Raw genomic sequence first — 27,951 nt, 5'->3', positions numbered from 1 at the left:
AGTAATACCAGCGTCCAACACTGGTACAAAAATATATAAATCAGGCAAATTCTGGTTTTATAGTTAAGCTCGTATCTGAAACAAATGTAGGGAAGTCAAGAGTTTCTCCTCAGCCTACCCATTTTCTCTGCTGGTGTCTCAAAGCCGAACTATGGTCGCCCTTCTCCTTACCATGAGGACTATGTCATAAGACTACACTGCTTACCACTGATTGTGTTCCTCGGGTGGAAGACGTTGTAACAGGCGTTATAGTGATAGTACTTGTCACCTTGCTTGCTGCAGGTCGCGACGACAGGTTGTTCCGAGGCGATCGAAGGACGGTACCGGTCACAACTTCTTTCTCTGCTGCTATGTTCACAGGTCTGACTGTTATCACAGGACTCGCACCATCAGGTGCAGCACTGGGAGAGCGTTTAAACTGGGACCCTAAGTGGATGTGGATTTTGTTGTCTTCTGTCGTAATAATGTTGGCGTTGGCATTGTACTTGCGGATTGGAGTCGGGACGGTTTGTTTTTCTGGTGTTACCTTAAAGACAGCCCTTCCCATGGTCATATCTTGTGATTGTGGAGAGACAGAGATTTCTGCCGGTGCTGCGGATGTTGACACTGTCATAATCTGAATTGGCGATGCAGGTCTGTCAGCGAAGGGTGCTCTCCCTCCCTCTGGGGACTTTTCCCTGGAGAATGTTGTTATAGTGACTGGAGACATGGAACGATCTGGGCCCATGGGACTTTCACTGCCTTTTGCTTTTTGTGGCATAACATTTGGAGAGGGAATGATGGTTATTCGTGGCTTCTGATTTCCCAAAGTAGGAATGACAGTGGTACTTGAAAAAAATTCCTCTGAGGTTGGACTGGTTATCTCCAAAGTAGCTGTGCTGTTCTCATGGTCTGGTGTCACCCGAATATGAAGAGGTTGCCCCTGCTTTGGTGAAAGGACAACCTCCCCGGGATGCACTGGACTACCATGGGTTCGGGCTCCTTTATCAGGAGCTGCCTGAGCCCCAGTTTCCCTCTTTCTCATCCATGGTATCCAAGATTTCCTCATTGCAAGTTCATTCGCTGCTGGAGGATATCTCTCGAGCACTGAAGAACGCTCCATGGGTTTTTTCAGTCCTACCTGGCGCAGATTGCTCATGATGTGATTCTCCTCCTGGAAGGATTTCCTTATAAAAACTGCTGGAGTTTCTTCTTCTGCTGCTTCACTGCTTACAGCGTCTGTTTGCACGCCAGTGGATGTCACGGGAACATCGACCATTCTTCGTCCATTTATGCTGGGCCTCAGAGCACGACTGTAACGCTTAGAAAGCTCCAACTCTCTTGTTAGGTTCAGAACTTCCTGCCCCATGCTCTTGTTTTTATTTTCTTCTTCCATAAACCTTTGCTGCAGAACCGAATAATCAACTTGGAGCTGAGAAAGCTGGTCTTCTTTGTTCATCAGCTCATGGATTTTTTCCTTAAGAGCTTGAACTTCTGCTTTCAAATCTCTGCTTTTGGCCTCTTCCAGACGAAACCTGTGCCTCAGCTCTGCCTCCTGGCTCACTGCTTCACCTTTTTCTATTGCTTTGGTTTTGGCAATCTGGAGTTTCATCTCCTCCAGCTGTTGAGAAAGAAAGTTAGCTTTATCTTGCTCAGTCCTAAATTTCTGCTCTAGCTGATCATATTCATCTTCTGTCTTCATCAAATCACCTTCAACCACTTCCAATTGTTTGAGACGTTTTTTCAGTCTTTCAATTTCAACGGTAAGTTCTTTAATCTTGTTGTCCTCATGACAACCATGCTCTGGTCCTTTCCTGGTTCGACCTCTTGTAATTTCTCTTTCTACTTCCTCCATACCATCAATTCTTTTCTTTAACAGGTCAACTCTACAGGTCAGTTCAGAGGATTTTTCTTCTTCACTTCTCAGTCTGCCAATTAACTCATCCCTTTCCTTTGTCAAACTAGACACTTTTTCCTCCATTTCAGATTTCAGTTTCAAAAATTTCTTACTTTCTTCTATCAGTTTCTCTGTTACATCCATAACTTTCCCTTGTTCAACTTTAAAATTCTTGTTTAGACCCTCAACCTTTTTTTCCTCCTGTTTTATTTTTTCCATCATATTTTTTCGTTCATCAACCAACATTACAGTAAATGACTTCAGCTTCGTAAGGTCATCTTTTAAGCTTATTTCAGCCTTTTCCAACTTGGTTTCTGATGCCTCAAGGTCCTTCACTCGAGTCTTTACCACTTCCAACTCATTTATCAAATCCTTAGTCAAATTCTTTTCTTTCTCCAAGTTTAAGTGCAGCTGGGTGCATTCAGACTTACTTTTACTGAAAGCCTCTTCCAGCTTCTCTAGTTCTGACATTCTTTTCTGCAATTTTTCCACTTCAAGTTTCAACTCTTTGCTATGATGCTCTTCCTCTTGCAGTTTGTTTTTCAGCTCTTTACACTGGGATTCAGTTTTTGTGATCTCTTCATCTTTCCCCTCCATTTCAAGCACACGCTTGCGGAGGTTTTCTACTTCTGCCATTAAGCTAGAGTTTCCACATTCCCCTTTCGCTATTTTATCTCTTAGTTCTTGAAGTTCCTCCTCAGCTTTTTGAAGATTTTTGTTAGTTTCTTCTAGCTCCTCTATTCTGCGAGTCAACCCCACTAACTTAAGCCTTAGCTGTCTATTGTGTGACTCTTGATTAGCCAGTTTAGCAGTCATCTCCTCATGTTCTTGAGAAAATGATGATGTTTTGTGTTCAAGTTCTGCCTCTAACTTCATCAGTTTTTGTCCATCTTCTTTTGTTTTTGCACTAATAATTTTAAGCTTTTCTTCTTCTTCCTTTAGTTTTTGGTTTAAGTCCTGTATTTTCTGGCTTTGTTGTCCAAGTTGTTCAATATGCATTTGTCTTTCATCCACCAGCATGAGTGCAAATGATTTGAGCTTGACTAGTTCTTCTCTTAGTTTATTGAGTCTTTTTGTATGTTCCTTCTCCTTCCGGGCTTGATAGATCTTCTCCTGCTCAAGAAGTTTCTTCAACCTGAAACAAGTTAGAAGAGATGCATTAAACCAAAATACAAATATATAAATACACACACACACATATATAGGTGTATTTCTCCATTTTTTAAATCACCTTCATTTTATCAATTTTTTTTCCTTAATAACCTAGGTAGTCTTTCAAGAAATAACTACCTACTACAGTTACATTCCCAAACCAAATATTTTAAATTACAAAAGTTAACTGAAAACTATATAAAATCATCTAGAAATCCAAAAAGCAGTGAAATTTTATACAAGTATAAATAACAAATACATCAGGTTTTAATTCCTTTACATTTATTTCTCTGTTAGGATGATGTTGGTAAAAGTATGGAATATCCCAACAGGACACGTATATCTACTCAGCAATCCATTTATACCAAACTTGTTCTACAAGGTAGATTCCTCCTTATGTCTTGCATACACAAAAATGTGTAAAATAAGATAAAAAAAGAAAACTAATTGCTATATGCTATCATACATAAATGGATCAATCCTGGTTAAAAATAAACCAGCAGGACAGAAGATTACATTAGCACACAACTGTGTGCAAAAGAAATTGGCAGGAAGATAAATTTACCAGCACAGTGACTATTATGTTAAAAATTTTCTTCTTCCAGGCACATTTCCATTTACAATAGTAGATTTTGTGGACTGCAAGGGTCAGACTAATCAAACCTTTGGCTACAGCTAACCTCAGCTGCAAAATGCTCTTCTTTACGTAGTCTGTAAAGCTGTATTTTCACACAATATAAAAGTTCACAATACGCAAATTACGTGTATCCTCAGAAGGATAATAAAGACCTACATTTTCCAGCCTTACCCATGCAACATTTCAATGGATAAATTATTAGTAATGTAAGTATTTTATATCTGTGATTTATGTTCCGGGTACGTTGACATCAGCACAGGAAGCGCCTGCACATATTCTAAGCACAGATTTAGGAGGATGGTGATCCTCAACTGACAAAGAGGTAGAGACAGGACAGGGATATATCCCCTACTAATGTAAAAGCCTTATTGTAAAAGCTGCTATACAACTTAGAAAAGAAGACACACGTATGCATGCTGAATTTACTGTGAGATTACATGTTTTCCAAACCATTGTCGAAGTACCTGCAACTCCCATAGCCCCTATCAAGGCACATGTGATGATTCAAATCCACCTGCTTCGCTTTACCCTATGTCTGAAGCTTTTCAACTTCTCTGTAACTGAGACATGCAGTGAAGTGATAATAGCAGAGCAATTTACCACCTGTTAAGTATAACTGGAACATCCATATCTTAGCAAAGATCAACTTTTATCAGTATATTTATCTTAAATGCTGGATTGTAGATGGTGGTGGGTGAAGCTCAGATATACATTCCTCTCTGCTGCCCCAGCAATGAAATGGTGCAGAGAGCTCCAGGGCACAGTGTTGTACACAAAGGATGTCTCCCGGAGCCCTCACCTGAACTCTAAACTCATAACAACAGCCATATTAACTTGGTCCTCCAGCAACTGTTAATGTTTCACTCCTCATTCCTCGGGGACCAGAATGTACAGGAACTGGAAAGAAAAGCTATAAGAAAAGAGAAGGAAATCAGAAAGCAGAACACAGGATGCAGTAGGTAGGGAAGGAGAAGGCTGAAGAATACATTTGAAAACAAGAGTCGGATAGGATGTGGGAGTAAGAGAATAGTAGGAACCAGTGGGTGAGAGAAAAACAAACAAACCCTACAGCCAACCTTACTGGGTCACAGATTATTCTTAAAAAAAATCTCTTTAGTTTTGGCAGCTCTTTGGAAAGGACTGAAAAGGCATGCTGGTGGATGCCTCATTATGGGTCAAGTTAGAATGTCAAAAGGTAAAAAAAGACCCGCTGCCACTCACAACGCACGCACTTTTCACACTGAAGAAGGAACTTTATTAGCATGCAATATATTCCCTGTCTGCTCTATCACAACGCTTTATGCAAAAGTTTCTGCCAAGAACTCTCCCTCGTCTCCACCAGGCTACATTTTTAAAGAAACAGTATGCGTCCTTCCACAAAATATTATTTGCTGTGACAGAACAGTGTGCCCTAACCTGGTGGTGCTCTAAATGACCCAGCCCCCGAAGTCATGAACATATATATGAGAATATGAGATCTTAAAAACAGAGAACGCTTCCAGCCACCGTTGTCCCACAAGAAAATTTTAAGGTGACCCCTATACATTCAAAAAACAGCATTTTGGTTTCTTTTTAACAATCTTGCCACTTGAAAGCCTATCTAGAGATGCTCAGAAAACTGCCTATGACTTTGAATTCCTAGACTGTTCATAAAGGGCACCTGTGATTTTCACCTAGCAGTTGCTACAGGCAGTACACACCAGCCAGGCTGCTAAGCAGAGCGCAAAACAATTCACTGGCCCCAAGATCACCTGAGCATCCACTTGGGAATACTGCTGAGAAAGCCCCTTGCTGACAAAAACCCAAATACCTGTTAAACTAAGACAAAGAAATGACTGAGCAACAGGAGAAGAAAGCACATTAGCACTGTCACTGCCTTGCTGTACCTAGCAGGAGTGTTAGCAGTGGGGAATAACTGGCCTGACCCTTCTGGGAACAGCAAAAATAAAGCACTGTAACTGCCAATACAGCCAGGTGAATTTGCTAACAAGTCCATGCCGAACAAGGTAGGAAGCACCGTGCAGCATTTTATCCTCCCTCAGTTTTTCCATGGTGAAACTAGACTGCCTAAGATTTGACAAGTGAACTTTCACACAAGATACTTGACAATACTTCTGCTTTCCATGTCCAGGAAAACTGCTTCTAAAATCTGGTTCTCTGAGGGATGGAGGGGAAAGCAACATCCAAATCTCTGCAGTTGCCAAGGTAATAAATGAAATCCACAACTTTTCAGCGTTACTTCTAAAATAAAGCTGAGTTTAAGCTTGTTCCTGCTTTTCTATCTTCTGTACAACACTCATACCTCAGTGGTTAAACTGGAATTTCAGCAGGATTGCAAGGTGATGTTGTCCCCTCTTGACCCGTACAACTGATTTAGTCATGCTTCTCACCTGACTGCTGCTGCTAACATTTGCCGAGTAACGCAGACCTGCATGGGCTCCGATGCAACACTAAAAGCACCTCAGAGACTCACAGCACGTGTGTCTGCAGTGTGTTATCCAGAGCAACTGCACTCTGGATTGTTGAGAGGTTGAAAGCACCTGCATTCAGGGTCAAAATAAGCAAAAGGGAAAAGAAAAAAACCAAAACCTTCAATAATGAAATGTGGGGCTAGATACAGCCAACACAAGCCAACAGTTTGGTATCCCCAGTGCAGTCATGGCATTTGCTGTCTTGGTTTGGTTTTTTTAGAGATGGGGAGAAGTATTTGGATACAACTGGATAATCTGCATCCATCAGTAAGAGTCTCGGGGGCTCGGCATCCGGACCGCAGCAGAGAAGCAGGCAGATCTGCTCAAGTTCCCTGGGGAGAGGGGGACTGCACCACCTGCTCCTCTGTGGACAGCACTGCTGAGGTCTGTGCAGAACCTCTTTCTCCACAGGTTACCACACGTATCATGTCAAAATATGCAGCCCGAGTCATCCTCTGAATATGTGGTCTTCTGCTACCATGAAGGTCCAGGTGGCCTCTCCCACTCCTTGCTATCTGTCCTCCCCAAAGTATTTGAAAAACAGGTGCCCTACAGCTGTCCAGCACTCAAGACAATCACACTCCCTCTTGCTATACTGCATTGGATAAATATTGGATAAATAAAGTAGCAAACCCTTAGGTACGAATATGTGCAAACTGTTAACCACCTCAGTTAAAAACAAACACGCCCGGACAATGCTGTTCCCCGATTCTGTACCACAAAGGAAGATGCCTGACTGGCACATAGCAGGACACTGGACTACAAAAGCTACCTCGCGTGGTCCCTGCTGCATCAGGGAGCTGTGTCTCCTGCATCCCTCCACAGGCTGCTGTGTCAGCTGTTCACAGCTGCACCGGGCAGCAGGAGGGAGGTCTGTGGGCAGCTACACTGGGGAGTTAGGAGCGTGAAGTCTTTCAACAACCAATCCCAGCTTGCAGAGCAGGCAGACACTGGAGTGGAGAAAGAGCAACTACGGACTTAGTTTTAACCTCCTTCATGAATAGTATGCTAGAAGCAGGCAGCGAGGAGGAAGATGGAAGTGGATGGGCAATAACCAGGCTCTCCCTGTCCTCCTTCCTTTGGGTTTGGTGCTGAAGCGTTTCATTGCACAAGGTCTTTCTGCTTCCCCTTCCCTCCTCCAAGCTGCTGAACCCTATCCCTCCAGCGATGTGGCTTCATTTCTTTTATTATGGTTATATTCCTGTGCTTTGTTCTACTAGTTCTGACTGCCTTGCTCAGGCTGGGGCTAATCACTCCTTCAGGCTTGGATACCAATTTTTCCTTAAAGCAAACCTGGCCAATACCACACTTCCCGCCCCCCAGCTACATGCCAGCTGCCAGAAAGTCCAGTTATTGTGTCAATGTATTTGTCAGACAGTTCTGGATTACAACATAGACAGGACTTTGATCTGCTGCAGTCCCTGAGCCTCCCCTGAGGACAGGTGACAGAGGATATGGATGGCTGTTATCTCCTCCTTCCACTGAGAAATGCAGAGTGGTTGAAGGGCTTCTTGCTGGAGTCTGCTGGTTGCCATCAGGGTGGTTTAACATTCTCTTTAAGGCTGATCAATTCATTGAATCAATAAAGCTACAGACTTTGCTTAACCACATACATCGTTTCTCCTGTTTTATTTCCGCATATGTCAAGTTCAGTCACTGAGACGCAAAGGAGGAATCCCACAGTACCATTTTCACAGCGTCTCTTCTCAGACCAGACCAAGACTTCAACATGAATTACAACTTACAGCTGGAGCATAATGTTTTGGTGTTTTTGAAAGACACTGCAATGGTTTCATACCAGAAGAGCTCTGATGGGCATTACTGGATTTTAGATGGGATTTATTTTATTTGTAAATGGTAAAAGCAGTAGCAGCAGCAAGACCTTAGCTAAAATCAAGCATTAGTTCTTGTCTACATTTGCAAAAGAAATTACAAGTGGTCAGTAGACATGTTCTTGCCTTCTGAAGGATCACAAACTTCATGACTACATTTGAAATACAATAAACGTAGCAAACCAGGAACTACAAAAACCGCACTTAGCACCAACAGTTCATAAGAGAAGCCATTCTCCAAAGTGGCTTACAAGATTTTAAGAAAATACCAAGAAGTTTCAGTTATCAGGGGAGAGATGCTCAGTGATTTCCAAAAACCCACTTCTCCCCTCAAAAAAGCATTCACTTCAGAATGTTTTAAACAGCATGCAAAAGTGAAAAGCCACCAAAACATTTATTGAAAATTATACCAGTGTTTGCATTGCCCTTTCCATTTGTACTTCCATCAAGATGAGAAAACACCACAAATGCTCATGCGACCTTTTCTCTAGCATAGAAATGGGCACACACCTACACGAGGAAACCCTGGTAAGGCAGGGCAAGCCAGAGGATGACCTGAAAGGCACTGAGGTGCTCCTGCTGTCTGCGTATGTGCGAGCATTTTGGCACCACATTTCAGCTGCATTAGCCTGGTTTAGCTCCCTGCTTTGCAAACAGACTAAGCCAAGCTTCCCAAGGTGTCTCCCAGTGTTTAATGAAGCACTCACAGGAGGGGCTAATGTAGAGGGCAATCTGGAGAGAGGTGGAGAGCCATCTTCCCTGCTATTGTGTCGGGGCAGCAGGAGGATCAGCAGGTAGAAGGAAGAGGATGGGAAGGAGGGAAGCAGGTAAGGGCTCTGGAGGACCTCTTAACTGAGTTTGTACACAGCCTGGAGGTCCACAGAGCTCCTCATTGCTCCTCTAGCACAAAGCCATCTCAGACGTACTGCTCATGTAGTACCCTGTTTTGCCATTTAAATTCCAAAAAGTTTGTTGCAATGGGATGTAATGACTTCTATCTTATTTTGTGGATAGCCAGCAAGCAGGGGTTAAGAGAAGCACGTTAACGAGGACTTGGTCACTCTAAGGATGAGCTGACTGATGGCTGATGAAGGCTGCTTCCTCCCCAAGGGGCCAACAGCATTTCTGCCACTCACACAGCAATCCTGAGGAAGCACTGGGAAAGCAAATGCCTTTGCACGCTTGTCTTTCCACTTCAACCCTAAAGAGTTTGCTACTGCATATCAGAGTCAGAGAGACAGGACAACTTCCTAGTGGTAGCTAGAAAGCTGCTGCCCATTAAGTGATTTGAGAGGCTGCTCACTAGAATCCCAGGACAATGAAAACCAGCAAGAAGTGGTTTAACTTAATAAAGGAGTTCCCTTTTCAGGTTTGGGGTTTTTTTTTTCCCCCCTGTTTAATGTACAACAGCTGATTTTGAAGATTATTTCTACAGCCACTGGTAAATCCTCCCCATGTCAGGACTATTTCTGAGTGCCTCCGTGTTTGGGGCCAGGCTGAGATACCCAGAGGCTGAATTTCAGTGATTCCGAGTACTTACAATTTCAGCTAAAATCAAAGAGAGCCAAAAGGTGGTCAGGCTCTATAGGAAGCAAAACAATCACGCCTGACACTCAAGTTGGGCCATTCAATATTATGTAACACTTCCAAATCATCAGCTTCAGTCCTTCCCTCATATCTGTCTCAAGTGAGATAACAAAGATGTAAATGAGATCAGATCCCATGGCAAGAAAAAGAATAAGGCACGTCTGTGTTACTTTCTCCTTTCTATCCATTAAACTTTAAAGCCAAGGAACAGAGACAAATGTTTGAATGACCTTGCTACAGAACTTCTCGAGTTGCTGTTCAGTTTATCACAGGGCCAACTCTGAAAACAAGTAAAAACTTGTAAAAAAAAAAAAAGTTATCAGTTCTAGTGACTCTAAAGACAAATTTTAGTGGCTACCTACTATACAAAGTTAAGGTGTAAAAAAACCACATATTCTTCATTGCTGAATTAACTTTTAAGAAGTGACTGTATCAAACTATATCAAAAGCAAATTAATAATCTTGCTACTTCAAAACTACATGACAGTTCCCAAATTATACTGTAGAAAACATTTTCTTTACTTAGGATACATTGCTTGTCTTCTACAACAATTTTTTCCTCCTCTTTTTTCATTTTCTAACACTGATTTTGTAAAAATTCAAGTCCAGTTTGCTGAAATAGTTCATTTGTGTTGAAACTGTCTCACTTCAACTGAACAGTGAGTAAGGGCAGTAGTTTGGAATAAGAACACTTAACAGATTCAGTGTCCCACCACCTTTCCAGCACCTCGTTCACATAAGAAAAGCACCAAGGATCTTGAAGAACAAAACAGGACCAAACCCAGTTCAGGCTATGAAACAGGATCGGCACTTTTTTCCAGCCCCGCAATTAAGATACCCGCATCAATTTCGCAGGTCAGAGGATGGGAAGGGGGACGAGCAGAGAGCATGCAAACAGCATCTGTGAGAAAAGGAAGCAGCCAGCGCTCAGCTGAGAGATGAAATTTGCCAAACCTGTCTCCGAGCTGCGGTTATCCTTCCCTGACCCCTCGATGCGCTGTCCGGGCGGGGAAGCCCCGCAGCACAACCCCACCAGGTGCACCTCCCAGGGCTCCAGCCAAACCTGAAAAATCAGCCCAGTTCTGCCCCGTTCAGCCCAAGCTTTGGAGCCGGAGCGGCGGGGCTGCCCCGGGCTCACGGTGAGCACCCCGGGGCCCCCCCGGACGCAGACCCCGCTCCAGCCTCCCGCCGGCGCCTACGCTTGTGCCCGGTGCCTTCGGTTAACCAGGGAAGTGCGCATGTACAAGAACAATTAGCTCTGCTCAAATAATTAAAAAAAAAAAAAATTAAAAAATCTGAATTATCTTACCTTATAATCAGACTTTTTTTTTTTTAAAAGCAAGCCAAAAACAATTAAAAAAAAAAAAAAGGAAAATTTTGCAGCAGGACTCGCCCCGCGCCGGCTCAGCCCTCCCGCCGCTGCCGTGTGCCCCGCGCACTGCAAGGTGACGGCTGCGCCCCGCCGGGGGGGCCGGGCTGGGGCCGGGGGAGCCGGGCCGGGGGGCCGTGGCCGGGCCGGGGGGGGCCGTGTCGGCGGCGCAGCATTGTGGGCTCCCTCCCGGGGCAGGGGGAAGGGGTGGAGCCGCCGCCGCCGCCGCGCCTCGGCGGGGCAGGAGGGGTGCAAGGGGTTGAAGCGACTTGGTGGTGGCTGCTGCCGGCGCTGCCTTTTAGCAGCGCTTTCCCGGAGTTGATTATTGACAGCCCCCTCCGGGCTTACAGTTTATAGGTTAACGATTAAGAACTAATCGTTTGATCGCAGAGAACCCTTGCGAACTGCTTTCGCTTAGCTGAACTAGGATGCACAAAAGCGATGCTTCCCAGTTCGGGCTGCTAGTTCATTCCTCTCTGACTCACGAACAGTTCCTCTTGCTTTTCTCTTGTCGTCCCCGTGTTTGAAATGGCAGTACTACTGTTGGTAAGCACTGGCCGGTCTTAACAACATTGGTTGATAAAGGCATGAATACGTGAAGAAAATCTCCTGTGGATTTAATATACATGCATAGTTGGTTTTGAAAATTCATGCACAGTAGCAAGGCTAACCGAGAGTCTGCGTGAGGTCTGAAAAACACCATTCTGCTAGCTCCCTGCATTAAAGAAGTCCTAAATCAGCCCTTTTGTTCCCAAGCCAACATCAAAGAATTTGGGGATTCCTTCTATTTGCCTAATGATTCCTTAGATTGCCCATGGTCACTTTTTCAGTCTTTACAAGGGGAACTAGAAACCACTCTTCCCTTTCCCTTCCCCTTCCCTTTCTCCTTCACCTTTTCTTTCCTCCTTCCCTTCCCCTTCCTCTTTTCTTAAGAAGCTTCTAATATCCAAAACCACGGAAAGCACATTGTATCAGATATTACTATCCACAAAAATGGACCAGTGTGTGTTTACATTTTTGAGAAACTAATTTCATGTTCTTTCATTATTTTTCCTTAGGACCCTCGCCTCATTCAGCACACAGGCTGGACAGTGCTCATTTGAAATGCAGGTGCTTAATGATTGATTTTATGCTCTTTATTCAAGGCCCTATTTACTGCATACTCTTCAGACTCTGATGAGAACAGAATCACTCGTTTCTGGGTGGGAGATATAAGCACAAAGGGAGTAGGGTTTTGGTTGGGACACTTGCTTCAGGGTACAGAGGATGTGGTTTTCAGAGCGCTGCAGGGTGGGTGCTGCGTGTGCTCACATCACAGCCCCATTTGCCTTCAGCCCAGGAGTGGGTGCTCCCGACTCCTGCCCAGATCTCCAACAAGCTCCCCAAAACGAGAGTCAGTCTTAGAGTGAAAAACATTCACAACCCATGTAAATTAGCTTCACATGACTTAACTAGCACCATGTAGGAAACCCGTCACACCAATTCAACAGGGGTAGAGTCACATTTTCCAGGGAAACATATACCAGCCTTAATCATTCTCTCCCTTTTTATATTCCCCTACCTCATTTACTAAACACTTTCCAAAAGATGAAGTTGGGGTCCTCCAGAGAAATCGTTGCCTCCTGTGTGCAAAGCTGATGCATCTCAATACCTTTCTCTTTTTCCAGTGTCAGAGGAAAGGTTTCTGTACAAAACTTGTGTTTGATTATGCAATTACAAGTGATCACATGCATCAAGCAGACAAACGTTCTGCTTAATTTACTTACTGTGTCCTTTGCAATCCTAAAAAACTGTTCTGGTAGAGCTACATATTCTTTAAAAAGAGGAAATTGCATGCACAATGGCAAACACTAAAACAGATATCCACCATCGAAATTTAATGGCATTATATTGGCACTTAGGGAGATCATCAGAAGAGTTTAGATCCTTTAGATTGCCTCCATGAAAGTCTGAACTCTGAGTTAACAAAATAATTGATAGCAATAGCAGGTTGTCAGCCTCGAGGCAGTTTGGTACTAGAAAGGCGTAGAGTACTTTGCAAACAATTTCAAAACTATCTGCTGACAGATGGGTTTGACTGTGATCGGCAGCTGAGAGCAAGGCTCTGCCCGGCCGGCGCTGCTGGCTCTGCAGGAGGATATCTGGTCACACACCCTGTCCCGGCTGGCTCTGGGCTCTGAGCTCGTTGCACAACTCATCCCAGTCCCGCTGCACCCACCGTTCAGTCCCAGGCTCCTCTTCGCCTCTGCGCTCTATTTCTAACCCGCACCTCTCCCAAATCCACAGCGCTCCTAGATGTCCCCTCATATCTGCTCCGGCTCTTCTTTCATCTGTGATGCCACGCTTGGGCCAGGCTGGAACGGCAAATGACACATCTTCCCTCATCTGTCTTTTCACGGTCGTGGCTCAGAGGAGAAATTTAAGGGATGTCAAGAGGATCCTAACATTTATATTCGGAAAGCGGCTGTGAGTTTAGACCAGTCAGCTTTGTACAGATGTGACACAAAGAAGGGAGGGGACACCGGGGGTCCAGTCCAGAAGGGATCACCCATCTCATGAAGTCTGACCACTCACAATCACAGCAGCTGTGCAGTGGACTCCTGCCCACACCAGAGACCTCAAAGGATTATCTCTACCCATCACAAATTTGGCAGCAAAAAAACAGCAGCCAGAACTATAATGTGCCACGAGAAGACTAGAGGGTGACTGTGGGCATTGCCAGTGTCCCTTCCCGGCAAGGGATGTGTTAAAGGGAATGCCCAGAGGATGCCACAGAGCCTGCCCCAGTCTAAGCCGCCACCTCTTGCCCTGGTGCAAGCAGAGCCATCAGAAAATCTGTGGTGTCTTCCAAAGGGTGCCGCATCATAAAACCACAGAGAGGTTGAGGTTGGAAAGGACCTTGGAGATGTCTAGTCCAGCCCCCTGCAGTTAGAGCAGGTTGCACAGGGCCTGCTCCTCTTGAGTCTTGGCCACCTCCAAATACAGAGACATCACAACCTCTCTGGGCAACCTGTTCCAGGGCCTGACAAACCTCATCCTGAAAAAAAATCTAAATTAGGCTGGATCACTAAAACAAGGCGACACGTGCCACACACTGCCTCATGATAGTCACCAGTGGCACCTGTGACCACCAGTGATCCCCAGAGGGAACTTACCCAGACTGCCAGCTCCCTCAGGTTACACTGCAACTTAGTCATAAAAGCACAGGGAATGCGATGTAGGGTCACTGAAGTTGTCTGGATGTGAGCCAGCAGACAAATGGCTGCAAGACTTGTTAGAGAAAGTGCAGCATGGTAGTGGTGAGCCTACACACCCTGCACTATGAGATATGTCTGTACCACCACCAGACTTCATAATTAAAGTATTCTCCATCACCAGTCCAACTACTCCAGGTACTCACCACTATGGCAGTACCAGAGCTATAGAGAACATCATGTAGGATGTCACAGCTAAGGTCAAACAGGTCTTTAACCTTTACAACTTTTATTTTACCGCATAGGAATCAAATTATGCGTATATATAAAAATATAAAGGTATTCCATATGTTGCTATTTCTCAAGAGTACCTTGACTTTTAAGTCACATCAAAGGCTGGGAAAGTCTAACTTGGTCCCCGGAATTTCATGAACCTTTTTGTTTATGCTTTCATTGGGATGAAGTAATCCAAGAAATGCATTCCTGAGTAAAGCAGCAGTTGCAACATTGTGGACCAGATAAGAAAAACACCAAGAATAAAAGCAGAGGAGGGAATAGATAGGAATCCCAAATTCCAACTCGCCTCTGAAAGTCAGAAATTGTAGTGTGCATCTGGCACAGTTGTCTGCTATAGAGGAGAGTAACTGGGAAGCAAAAGATGGAATTGGTTTAACTATTTAATGATGTGCTAATAGACTACACATTTCTTTGATAAATTGCTCTCTCTAAGAATTCACTAAACTCTGCACAGCAATGGATTCCTCTTGTGGATCTTAGAGACTTGTGACAAATGATTGCCTGACTATAAAATTCTCTGTAAACAGGGCTTTGTAACCTTTCCAGCAGACCGCCCTGCTCTCTGTTGGCTCTTTATCTTCAGTGCAGAAACATCTGTAACATTTATAGTGAAGGCAGCACTTGCAACTCTCTCCAAGTCCTCTAACATGTTATGAAAAGCCCAAATATTTCTGTTTGTGCAAAACAAAACTTCTCCTAAATTTGTGTTTACTTACATACATGAAAAAGTACACTGTGTTGCTTGCCAGACTTAATTTTTTTGTTCATAAAACCTTCAAAGCAGTGAAAGTCTTCCATCATTATTTTGGGGTTTTTTTCCTCCTTTTGGTAAGTCAAATGCATTTGGTAAGTCAGACCTGTCCTATACTTTCTACTTAACCAGTTGCCTACTTTGAGCATAACAGATATTAATGAGTTCAGTGGCATCTTACTAGAACATGAAAACTTTGAATATTGAGGGAGAGGAGAGGCTGATTTTAATTTGCTGCTGAAGATACAGTGAACAAGGTGATCCATTGGGCCTTTTGGAGGCAAATAAATAATGAAAATAAATACAATAAATTCTTGAAACGTGACTTTGTAGGAAAAGCCTGATAAAAAGACTTCAAGTTGGACTCTGTGCTGTTATATCTCAGGCAATACATTTTATATGGCATACGTCATGCACACTAAAAAAATTCATTTGGTAAGCTGCACTGACAACTGGCTTTGTTCACCTTTGTTCTTATTTAAAACAGGTTGTTCCATGCAGCTGTTAAAGAAACTTGTGTGCACGCGCACACACACACACATTTGCACACAGGCTTTTTTTATTACTCCTCAGATCTTTCTAAATAAGTCCTGCTGCCTAGATTTTAAATTCTTTTTGCAGCATGAACATTGCCCTATGTTAGGATCTGCTGCCTTTTAGGGAAGCATGATTCAAAATTTTAACAAAAGCATTTCTGGCTTTGTTTTCTTTTTCCACTTTTTTTTTCTCCCTTCTGCTTTTCTGCTTTCTTAACACTTGTGTGTATCCTTTTGATATCTGGGAAAGCTCAGTATCTCCAATACTGGTGGGATTCCCTGAAGTGAAGGTGATTACAGCTGAAGTAGGACCCGTCTACGTCAAGAATACTGTTTTATAGTATGACCTGATCATTATTTTGTGAATAAGCACCAATAGTGTCATAGAAGCAGGCTGTGGCCCTTTAACCAAAGCATCTCTGGAGTCAGGGGAAGAGGTGTCCAGGACCTCAGAGAAGTGCACATGGCAGGATGGTTCCTTGCTGCCCTCTGCAGACCTGCCATTTTTGGTGTTGGCCGCTTCACATATCCATGCTTTATCGGAGCACTCCATGCCATCTTTACCTGGTCTGGTCTCCACCCTTGTTTTTCTAAATTACTCACTTTTGATGTGCTAGGTGTTCATATGGAAAAATGACGCGAAGGAGTAAGCTTGAGGCTTTGAGAGCAGGGAGAAGCGTGGTGTTCTCAGCTGACCAGGAGAGACTTAGGCTTTTGGCAGTGCCTTGACTTCTTTTGCTCAAGCTGGGTCTGGGACATGAATTAAGCCTGACTGATTTTCACCTGTGTGTTGCTTTTGTTCTTTTGGCAGCTGGCTCTCTGTTGTTGCCCCTTCTGCTGCCTCCCCCTCATCTGACTTCTCTGAGTGTGGATTTATAGAACAGAAATACTCCATCTAGAGATAAGGGCCACATTTTTAAGCATGACAGTAAGTAACTTATAATGAACAGTGGTGAATATTCCCTTACTAGAAACTGAAAATCAAGACAGAATTACTTTTTTCCCTAAAGTGAAAATCTATTGGTGTAAACAAGTTCTGGGAAGATCCAGTGCTTGTGCTATACTGCATCAAGCAACACCATCAATATGATGCTTTCTGCTTCATTTTTGCAGTATTTTTCTTTACATGTCTTCTGCTTGCAGCTCGGTCTGTCTTCCATCTTCATCTTTTCACTGTCTTTCTTCCCCTGTCATCCACCTGGAAGGCTCTGCAGCACTCTCACCAACACTAGTTCCTCTCGCCACTCCCTCTGTTCTCATTAATCTCTTAATTCAGATTCATTTCCCATATTCTTTGTTTTGTGGTTGCCATCCCCTGCCCTAAACCCGCCTCTTCACTATTTCTCATCCCTTACCTTCTAGTTCCATCAGTTCAGTTCTTGCCCCATTGCTTTAACTCCTGCTGACCTTTTCTGGACTTCCTTTTCTTTTGTGCTTCTTCTCACTGACCCCCTCCTCAAAGCAAGGCGATCCAGTGACTGACTGGGACTAAGAGACACCTGAGTCCTACACCTAAAACTAAAGGTTGTCTACCTTGCTGCTTCCCATTTGATATGCCACTGAAATAATGTATTTGATACAGTGAATAAAACAAGTGGGCGGGAAAACCAAGAGAAAACAGGCTCCAAAGAATTGCTGCTTTGTTTTAGCATCAAGCAACCCAATGGTTGATAGTGTCTGGAGTCACCGTGACAGGGTCTCAAACATAGGAAAGTGTTAAAAAAAAAAGTGAAGAGGTTTAAAATCTGAATTTAGGAAGTAGCATCATTTCTAAAATTGAACGCGCTGGGCTAGTCAAGCATGGAAAAGCTCACACAGCTGTACAACAGCAATGCAGCTTGAAAGTAAGAGTCTGCTCAAGTGGAGTCAATGTAAAAACTCCATCTCTCTCAATGCAGGGTCTCAGATTTTCTTAGAAATAGAGGCTACTTATGCACTGGTTCATATCATATTTGGCCGCCTCAGTCACAGCTTGACATAGGGAGAAAACAATACACACCTATAAAAGTGGAAAAAAGTAAGTAATCTCATGAAGATTCCCTCTTGATTTTTAAACATGACTTCCTGTGAGCACCATATTCAGTGATTTAGCAAATAATGAATCCTCAGTAAAATTTTCAAATGCTGTACAAGAGCAGTCAGCAGCTGCTTTTATGACTAAAAGGGAGACTGATACATTTTAACAACATCAGCACTGAGTAATCCTGGCTGTCACACCACATCCTAATATGACATGTCCCAACTGTCAGTCTGAAAGGCTGTGAATGTATTTCTGTTAATTTTAATGCCAGGATCCTCAGCTCTTGCCCCGAACACAAAGGAACACACACCTGCCCACCGCATCTACCTCACAACCCCACCTTTGCTAGTGCTTTTTGCCCTTGTGTTCTGGAGATGCAGCATAAATGGACACCTCTCCCTTGCCCGCAAAAAAACAAAACAAAACAAAACAAAACCCACCACAACCTTGAAAAAAAGAACCCAAATGAAAAAGCCCTACACTTACACAAAGCTTTTCTACTACCACATAGCTAATTACTACAGCTCATGCAATTCTTAGGTTTGCTGCTTGCATTAGATTGGTGTCTATTGAGAGGCAATTATAGAAGAGACTGTCCCCACTGTACACCCCACAGCACTCACCCAAGGGCTAGACTCTCACAAGATTTGAGCCTGCTATTTTAACCTCCTACTTGCAGTTGCTTAGAGTAGGATCCAAAAAAGACTCACACAGATTTCTAGAATGCAATTAATGAAGAATTTAAAGAGGGAAAGATAAAAAAAAAACCCAAAACCAAAACCAAAAAATAACACACATCTAAATCTGAATGTTCACAGGCACCTGATTTTGTGGCAGATCTGTATCTTGGTTGCCCAAACTTGCTGTTGTACATCCTTGAACGTCTTCCCATCATCTTACCTGAGCTGAACATCATTCTCCACCTGAGGTTATTTGGGCCTCATGAAATACATGTCTTTACACACAGAATGGCGAGGGACTTATTCTGAGGACCAGGGAGGCACAGTCCGACCACAGCCATTGCCCAAGGACAGAAGCCATAGGTGCTTCCATTCAGAGGAAGACTTGCAAGGGGGCTGCCTTTTGCACCAGCACCTGTGAGCTGCATTACTTGACCAGGGAGTAGCATACCTGGTTTTATTTCTCTCCTCAGTCTGAAATAATTCCAGCTTGCACTGCCTCTTTCCAAGATGATGTCCTGACCACCAGTCTGTTGAGTGTTTGGGTGGCAAAAGGAAAGGACAGGGAAAACTCATGTACCCAGATGGAGAGCGAGCAAGGAGAAACCAGGTCAGTTTCATACAGTGAGCATGAATTAGAAGGTGCTCTTCTTGCCTCTGCTTGCCTTAAAATTTCTTTCTACCATGTCTGTGTTGCCCTCTGAATAACTGCAGGGCTTATGCATCCTGGCCCTTTTGTTTTCTAATCAAGTATTTGGTTGTCAGCTGTTGACTTCCACTGAGCATCCTTGCTTACAAATCACTCTTATTTTTAAAAACGTTATAGTGACATAAGTGCAGATGATGTCTCACGCACAGAGAGAGGCAAAATCAGTTTGGAAAAGCTTACAGCCTCCTTGGTAGGATCAATAGGCAATACTGACCAAAAATAATTCAAAATACAAAGGCATTATTCGGCTGTAGAAATTATGTAAAAATAATTGAGTAATAAATTATTATTACCATAAATAGAAATGCATATAGAAATTATATAAAATATAATCATACAGGAAATAAATATTGTTGATAAGTTATTTTGCTGGAGAGCAAACTCCTATGCAGGAGCTATAACTCCACTCAAGAAACTGCTGTACGTAAAACATTTATATATGCATATATATATGTCTACAGGTACATACACACGCGCGCACACACACACAATTTTAACATTTTCAGAATTCCTACCCTGATTCTCATTAAACCCATTAATCAAGAAGAGCTCTACTGACTTCAAAGGAATTGCACCAGTGCCAGCTTTGTGCTCATGAAATCTGGTGTCAGGTTGGCGTTTTTATGGATTAGTTATTTCCTAAGACCCAAAGAAGCTGGCTGCAGAGAGCTGAGTGTGCTAATGATGGACACAAAGCAATAGTACCTGCCACCAAAAGCAAGTTGGACCAACAGCACATGGTCTGTCAGGTAAGGACATGAGCCAGTCAAACCAGGACACATTCTTCTCCATCTCAGGATTAGTAGTGCCCACAAAGCGTGAGCTGTGCAAGCAGCAGTGCTCTATCCTCTACACCACCCACCTGCCTTTCACCAGTATGGACACTGTTTTGCCCCTACCGTTTTTGGAAACTGGGGTTATATCTCAGCCAGTAATTTGCAAAATGAAAAAATGTTGAAAGCTATGCATCATTTTAAAACAAGTTAAGTCATCTAGGAAAAGCCTGATATTTAAATGATGAAAGAGAATATATCTATCCCTTTCCATTTCCTCTGAAAATAAACACTGTAAATGGAACTGTACAGGAACTTTCATCCTGTGATATATATACTTGTCACCAAGAGATACTTTTTCACCTATGACATAATTGCTATCATCAGAAAAGCATTGCTGTCAATCTGCTGTAATTTAGCCTAATTTCTGCTCATTTCTTTATCTTTTCTCATTGGGGCATTACGTAGTCAGCTACATTACTATTAATCATTCCCTAATATAAGCAACTGCATAACAGAGCTGTGTGAGTAATTGATTTTTCAGTTACAGAGCTGAACCAAAATTTCAATAAGTAATTATCAAAGAAAAAAACCCCCACTTTATTTTTCTCTCTCATTCAAGTGGAAAAAAGATTCATAAGGATTTCAGTGAAACATTTGTTCATCTTGAGTAAGTAAGTAATTTCATTTCCATCTTTGTCATGTTAAGAAAAGCAGCAGATAGAGAGGACCGTATCTTGGCACCATTCACCAAGCCAACAAGTGAAAAATCCTCACTTTTCAGGAGATGGAGAGACCAGGCTCAGTGAATTCCTGTGTCTGGGGGCATTTGAATACCCAGGCACAGACCTACAAGAAGATTTTCACCCCTTTGGTGAAAAGAACTCAAAAAGTATAAAAGTGACTTGCAAAAATGGAACAATTTTACCTGGACAGAGTGGGAACAGACACCCTAAGAGACCCAATGACGTGACCAGGAAGACCTCAGAGAAGTGAGTTCAGATCCCAACGGGTTGACGGGAAGATTGAAAGTCTCCCACAGTCCAGGTGAACAGCATAATCACAGGGTTATTTGATATGTTTTTTTGACTAGCTGGGCTTGTGAACTAAGCCACCAGATTTTCTTTGATGACATTTATAATAATCTTACACCCAAAATGGCATTTTTAATGAGTTTTTAAAAACTTAGTCCAAACACTAACTATGGCAACACAATATTATAATCACAGACGCTTTACAAATACGTGCTTAATTATACATTTTGCATTCTTCATTTCTTCCCCCTCACATTTGCACAAGCTTTGGCAAATTTCATAGGAATGTTTGGTTTGGATTTTTGCACCCCCTGGTTTTTTTCTTCTGCCTTAAGATTTTCCCATATATAAGCCTTAAAAAGAAATGAAAACTCAAAAGATGCAAATATAAAACTCATTCTTGGTATTCTCCACTGCTGGTGGAGATACTGCAGGAATAAGAAGAGATGCACAACTTATCAGCCTTTTTGGGAAAGAAGGTGGAAAAAGCATTACATCTGTTTAGGGTTAGGAAAGATTCTATATAGGCTTACTGAGTCAGAATAATCCCCCAAGTCAGATGACACCTTGAGGTTCTTCACACAACTTAGTGGAAGTTATCTGACCATGTAGAACAGGTCTTGAATATTTGTAGGGCATTAATCAAAATAGTAAGTCATATACTTCGCTCATCAGTCTGTCCATCTCTGCACAGGTAAACTTCCCTGTAAACGTAAAGCAAATATCCAACATGTTCAAGCTTGAGTGCCTATTAGCATATATTTATACTTGTAAATAAGTGGCATCTATCTAAATTTTTTAGAAATTCACTGAAACCTGGCACTTCAACTAAAGCCTGTTTCTAATCTTTCTGAATGAGGAAGCAATTTCCCCTACATGACCCTGATTCAGTTCTTGTTTTCTTTGCCTAAAAAAATGACAACTTAAAAAGATGGCCTCAGTAGAGCTGTGAACTGATATTTATTTCAGTAGTATAATAACTCCGGAACATGCCAAAGGCCCCTTAAAAGTTAAAATTGTTACCTATTGCACCCTGGACAGATTTGGGTTCGTGAGTAGATTTTGAATGAAGTCATTTTTTCCCCCCGTCTGACCCTGGGAGCATTTGAATTGATGATTTTAGCAAGCAAACTTGCTAGGAATAATGAACTACATACCATTTTGTATAATAATTCTCTCTCAAGGGCTGTGAAGCTGATGCCTACTTAGAAATAATTTTGGAAGAATAGCTGAAACAACACATGATGCCATTTTATATAATCCCAGAAGTGACTGAAAGACTGGACAGTTTTGAGGACTATCCAAGTGTGAAGAGATGGATTTGGATTAGTCCCAGCTCATGGCAAGCCTCACATTGTGTAAGACTCGCAGTACTTTCATATTGTTTCTCCACAGTCTGATGTGGCTGTTTGTTCTCTCATTTTTAAATTACCTTTGGAGCCGTTTTGTTGGAACTTGGGACCAGATTCATTAGTTAAAACATAAACTTTGAGCAGTCGCTGTTTTGCAGTCAGCTAGAGCTGTAAAACAGGACCTGCAAAATGGATGACCTTCAGATTTACTTAACTGTGCAGAAATGGTATTTGTCATTGCCAGGTTTTTTTATTTCTTTTAATAGACTACCACAGAATTTGTGATCTGTGATCCTGTGAATATATGACATTGACAGAAAATGGCCAGTGTTTCCAACCCGTAGAGATAGCATGTCAGCCTGAAAGAAAATAAAAACTGTACTGTTGCCCTTGTCTTCTACATTATAAGATTAAAAGTTTAGAGATGCACTTACTGAAAAGTAGACAGAGAATGACTCAGTGCTCTACTTCAGCCAGTAATGTGCGGTAAGATGAGTAACTACTGTAGGCAGTGGTGAATTCCCACAGTCCCATCGGGCTGGCTTTTCCTTTTTCTGGGTCACAATTTGGAAACCAGGACACAGAAACAATCACCATATGAGAAAAAAGTCAGGGTACAAATATGGCTAAGAACTCTTGGAGAAAAAAATAGCAAATATCTTTCTGTAAAGTAACTTAATTTCCAGACTTTAAAGGAATTGCCAACAGATTACACAATTACAGGCCAAAATCTGTGCTATAAGTTTGCACCATACACCTCACCCCAATATCTCTGTATGGGGCTATTCTTACCACAGAATTTGGCCTTAAACTGGTAAATCACAGAGATTTATTAGCCCTGAACACTTCATACTTTTGGCTTGATTGTTCTCTAAACAAGTAATTGACTGATGGATACTCTGCCCTGCTGTCTTCCTGCCAGCTTCTTTATTTCACAAGCTCCATAAAAATCAAGAGAAAATGCAAACTGGAAAGGTAACACACACAAATTCTCCAAGCTATGTCACACTCCAGCCTTTACACTTGCTTGGGTCCATGAAAAGGGGAAACAAAAAGGCAAGCACTTCCCAATGAAAGGCTTGGTGCTGCCGTCTCGTGGGAAAAGGGAGAAAGGGAGCTTTGGTAATAAAAGCAGAAAAGCAAAAAGGGAAGAAAAAAGATTTAAAAAACTTGCTAACATCAACACTCCCATTTTTGTTTCAAGACGGCTGTGTGCTTTATTGCTCGCAGATCAGTTTCCTTTGCAGGTGATGCGGGCCCAGAATTACATCACCAGCAGAGCAGCCAAGAGCATCTCGGTGCCAGGATGACCGAAGCCGAGAGGAATGTATTATCACAGACCTCCGAGCGACTTGCCAGTGCATTCCTTGCTGGGGGTGCTGCAATGGGGGAGGCAGAGAGGAGACAATTTTACTCGAAGACTGAAAGGAAACTTTGTGGAGGAAAGATCTGGGGTCACAGTCCTGCTGTCTCCTCTAAGCAGATCTAATTATGGCCATGTACTTCAAAAAGAGGGTTTAACTAAAACCAGATTTAGCAGGGCACTGCTTAGGAAGTACAGGCTGAATCCTCAGCCTTGCATTTGAGGAAAATGCGAAATGCTCCAGTGCACTGGGAACACTGTCGCTGTGGTTGTGAAGAATAATTTGAAGCTGCAGCAAGGAAAGCAAGAGGCAATTTAAAATCCTCATCACTTAAGTGAAGTCTTACAATAAAATGTGACTAAACATAATATCGATGCTTTCAGACTTACATTAGATATTGGGTGTGTATTTACTGACATGTTGTGTGGTGGGGTAAAAGTCTGAGCAGTCTCAGGGATCGTGCTGGAAATGATCAAATTACTCACAAAGCAGTTGCACACATCTCCCTTAACAGCTCCAACAAAGCCTTTCTGCTACATCGCACCCTCTATTCGGCAAACCACGTCCCATGCATATGAAAGAAACTCCCTCCTCCCCCCATTTTTGAAGGCTTTCAGGCTCTTTCTGCCATCTGTCCTGCAGGACTGGCTCAGCGGTCCTCACCACAAGCCTGTTTCTGAACCATTAAAATCTATGGGAGCTTTCCAGTGCTTTTAATAGTAGCAAAATGTGCTGTCAACAAATGGGATTAAAAGAAGAGTACAAGAAAAATTGTTCAGAGATTAGCACCTCTAAAAATGTCAGGATTTTAAACCTCATCTCCTAGGTCAATCGAGAGGTCAAAGCAGTGTTGAGGTTACACAAAGCTCTCCCCTTTTCGACCACAAGAAAAAGCCCTGCTGATCAAATAGAAAAGTTTATAGTTGATCCTAAAGATTTCTCTCCCACTCCCTCCCCATTCCCTAAAGAGGAAGGCAGGAGGGCTGGGACTAGGCAGGACAGAGAACAACCAAGTACCACTTCATGTTAAGCCTGCTTTACACAAGAGCTTTTTGGGGTAGGGAAGTGCCAATAGCTGGTCTAGCTGCAGCCAGCTCAGCTGGTGCCCGAGCTCATGCCACCAGCTCACTCCCCAAAGCATGGCTGAAGATCAGGAGGGTGCCTGTGGCTGGGAGGACTAATTTTATCATTGTGGGTGCTGCTGCATGGTCTCCTGCTCTTCAGGTGTCCACTGCAAGCAATGTTGTCAGTGCAGCTCCAGTCAGAGCCCTCGTTTTCCACCTGCCAGACCAAAGACTCCTTACCCCACCGTCAGCCACCAAAGGTCTCTGAGGGGGCCCAGGGGCCTCCAGCTCTTCTCCTTATTCCTCAGACTCATCAGGAGGCTCCAGGAAGATGGCTGCTTTTGCACTCCCAGGGATAGGGGATGCCCAAGGGCAACTTGATGCTACAGGAACAGCAGCTGAGGTGGGCAAGTGTGGAAAAGGGGAATTTTGGTCAAATGGTAAAAACAGAAAATACTGTCCCTAACTTTCAAAACATTCCCATCTTTAGATATGATTATAGCATACTACAGGGAAATTTGCAAAACACTTCAGCCACCATGTCTGTATAAGCACCTTCCACTAAAAGTACCAGATTTTGTTCATCTCTGTCTGGCAAATGGTTGTCACTACTCTTTTCCTGTAACATGCCAGCCTTTTCCACAACCTTTCTACAGCTTAGTTGCACTTGGTGTTGTGGAGCCAACACCAACAGTTAGGCCCTCCAGCTCTCTCCATTTACCCCTCCTAACTGTCTACATTTTGAATATCCCTGTGTGCAATTTTCTCTTTTTTACACTTTTCATGCATAATTATTCTTGACAAATCATGTTTTCCTGTTACTTCCTTCCTGTGCAAGGCTGACCTAATAATTAGTCCCTCAGAGGGACTGTTTGCTTTCATATCATGTTGTTGTGGATGGATTAGAGATAATGTATGAAAGTGTATGTAAAAAAATATTCCAAAGTAAATACATTAGGAGAGTACTAGAAATACATTAGAACCAAGGCATATTTCTGCTCTTAAGGAATTTCCCTTTTTATCTTGTTCAAACTTTCACAGGACAGCAAAAGCAGATGTGGCCTCTAAAAGTTAGTGTGGACAGCAACGATTAGGAAAGATTGGTAAAATACTGTGAGGAAAGAAATTACTTAAATTACTTAGATCCAGGACAGAAATTATTACTGCTGTCATTGTACCAGACTGCTGTGAGATGGCCATCCCACAGGACTGTTCTTCCTCTGGCTCACCCTGTCTCATTAACATTACAACTGTGAGTGGAGCAGAGTGGCTGACGGGCAGAGTTCACCTCCGTGTCCCTTTTCTTTTTCATGGAGACTACAAGTCTGCTTAGCTCTTAATAAAATAACCCTCAGGCCTCAAAGAACAACAGTGGTACTTCCAAAAAAAGAATGTCTATGCAGGACCCTGAGAAATGCCTTTGGGCAGGTCAGTTCTGTGTCCCAATATACAGATTGAGTGAGTATGGGAGGTTTTTGTATGTTTTAATCTATTGCAACTTAATCTTTCCACTAAAACCTTTCTTTTTGACAAAAATCTATTGGTGATTGCCACTGTGGGGCTTTCCTGAGAAGTCATCCCATCACCTTCTCTTTCTCCATGAATACAGCCCTCAAACAATACTACTTCCAGTTTCTAATACATACAAAGATGTGGGTGCAGCCTCAGTTTCATGTGCACTCAGCAAACAAAGATGAGGAGTTGAGATCATTTAAGACTATACACTAATGAATGGTTTTCTGCCCATCCTGATTTTGCTAATCTGTTCTGCAAGTGATCTGGGAGGAGGACCCTGAAGAGGGAGGGATGCGCATGCTTGGTTTTCTGTGTTTAGCTACGTGCCATGTTCTTTCTGCTTGGTCGCTACTAAACTTGAAACGAATTTTCTCATTAGTGCCTTAGACAAACAAAGTGGATTAAATAGCAAACATCAACTTTCTGGTGTCACTCAAAATAAACCAAAAGGGCTTCAGCACTGCAATTCTTCCCCTGCAGTCACCAGTACAGAGGCACTTGCAACTAAAGTAGGCGATTTAGTTGCTCCTAAAGATCTGCTTTTAATAGAACTTCAAACTCAAATTATCTTTTTTTTGTTGCTGTTTTTCCAAAAACTGTAGAATGTAGAAAACCTGAAGTTTAAAAGACACGAGAGCAGGAAGCATATGAGAAAATGCCCACAGAGATGGGACTTGATATCTCAGCAGTAGTAATGTGAGACAGAAAGCTTTTTAATCAATTAATTGAAGGAAGTCAGTTCAAAACAGGTCATGATCTTAGGCTTTTTAGTGGCCTTCACAAGCTGAGCTGGAATAATAAGGCAGCAACAATTGTCAAATTAAAGTGAATATAAAATGTAAAGACAAATGTAAATGGTATTTTAATACCACTTTTACTTTTGTAGCATTTTAGTTGCCTGCATGTCCACACATACACAGATATCCAGCACAGACAAAAACCAGCGTCTATGAGAATCAGATGTGAAATTGCTCCTTACTTGGAAATACAACAAATCTTTTATTTTATGAAAAGAGAATCAAATTGCTAAGACGCAGAAGCATTTTTGTCCTTTAAAGTTTGCCAATCAACCCAGGAAAACGGAGAGACAGAAACCCAGAAGCTATTAAACCAGGAAATATGGTCACTGCAGCTCATGTGCCACCTACTCAAAGCTGGTGCTGAACTGAGCTCAGGAAATACACTAAACAATTTAGCTCCTGGCTTTTTGCAAATGTCTGCCACCAGACTGTGGTTTCCTCAAAAGCATTTCTTCTTTGAATTTGCCTTAAGTATTTTTCTCAGAGCTTTTTTTTTTAAAAAAAAAACAACTGTGGATACATTTCAAGAAGTTTGGTATGAGTATGAAAATTTCATATTGAAAAACTGAGGCTGTTACTGAATGCTTATTCTTCACCTAAGGTAGGTGCTCTTTCTTTTCTTAGAGACTCAAAGAACAAATTACTCCCACGAGGGGGACAAACACTTGAAGAAAAAAACCTGGAGTGTATGAGCCTGTGAGATAAACGCTGCAGATAGTCCATGGCAGGCTGGGCACGTTTTATAAAACATGAAAATATTTTTCTTCCAGGGGAACATAGACCTTGCCTGAGGCACGTGTCTTCAAAAATACGAAAAATCATGCAAATAGTTTGTGACTTTGCAAGCCTAAATGCAAAGGGCATGGCAAAGTCCCTACCACTTGGGTGCCAGTATCCTAATGTGTGTTGTGGTTTTCCTTACCCTGTTCTCCTGCTGT

General features: G+C 42.6%; 1 protein-coding gene across 2 annotated transcripts in view; it reads right to left on the bottom strand.

The window, feature by feature from the left end:
- FILIP1 (filamin A interacting protein 1) overlaps positions 1–27,951 on the bottom strand; it is a 58,443-nt gene that overhangs the window by 7,121 nt on the left and 23,371 nt on the right. The window contains exon 4 of one of the 2 annotated variants that reach the window (XM_075707986.1): positions 206–3,011. In XM_075707986.1, coding sequence (XP_075564101.1) covers positions 206–3,011 — 2,806 coding nt within the window. The remainder of the gene's footprint in view (positions 1–205; positions 3,012–27,951) is intronic. The other variant, XM_075707987.1, reaches the window with a different exon arrangement.

This window comes from Pelecanus crispus, chromosome 3, assembly GCF_030463565.1.
Source record: "Pelecanus crispus isolate bPelCri1 chromosome 3, bPelCri1.pri, whole genome shotgun sequence".
NCBI lineage: Eukaryota > Metazoa > Chordata > Aves > Pelecaniformes > Pelecanidae > Pelecanus > Pelecanus crispus.
The sequence above is the reverse complement of the archived record's forward strand: the minus strand, read 5'-3'. Positions and strand labels throughout refer to the sequence as shown.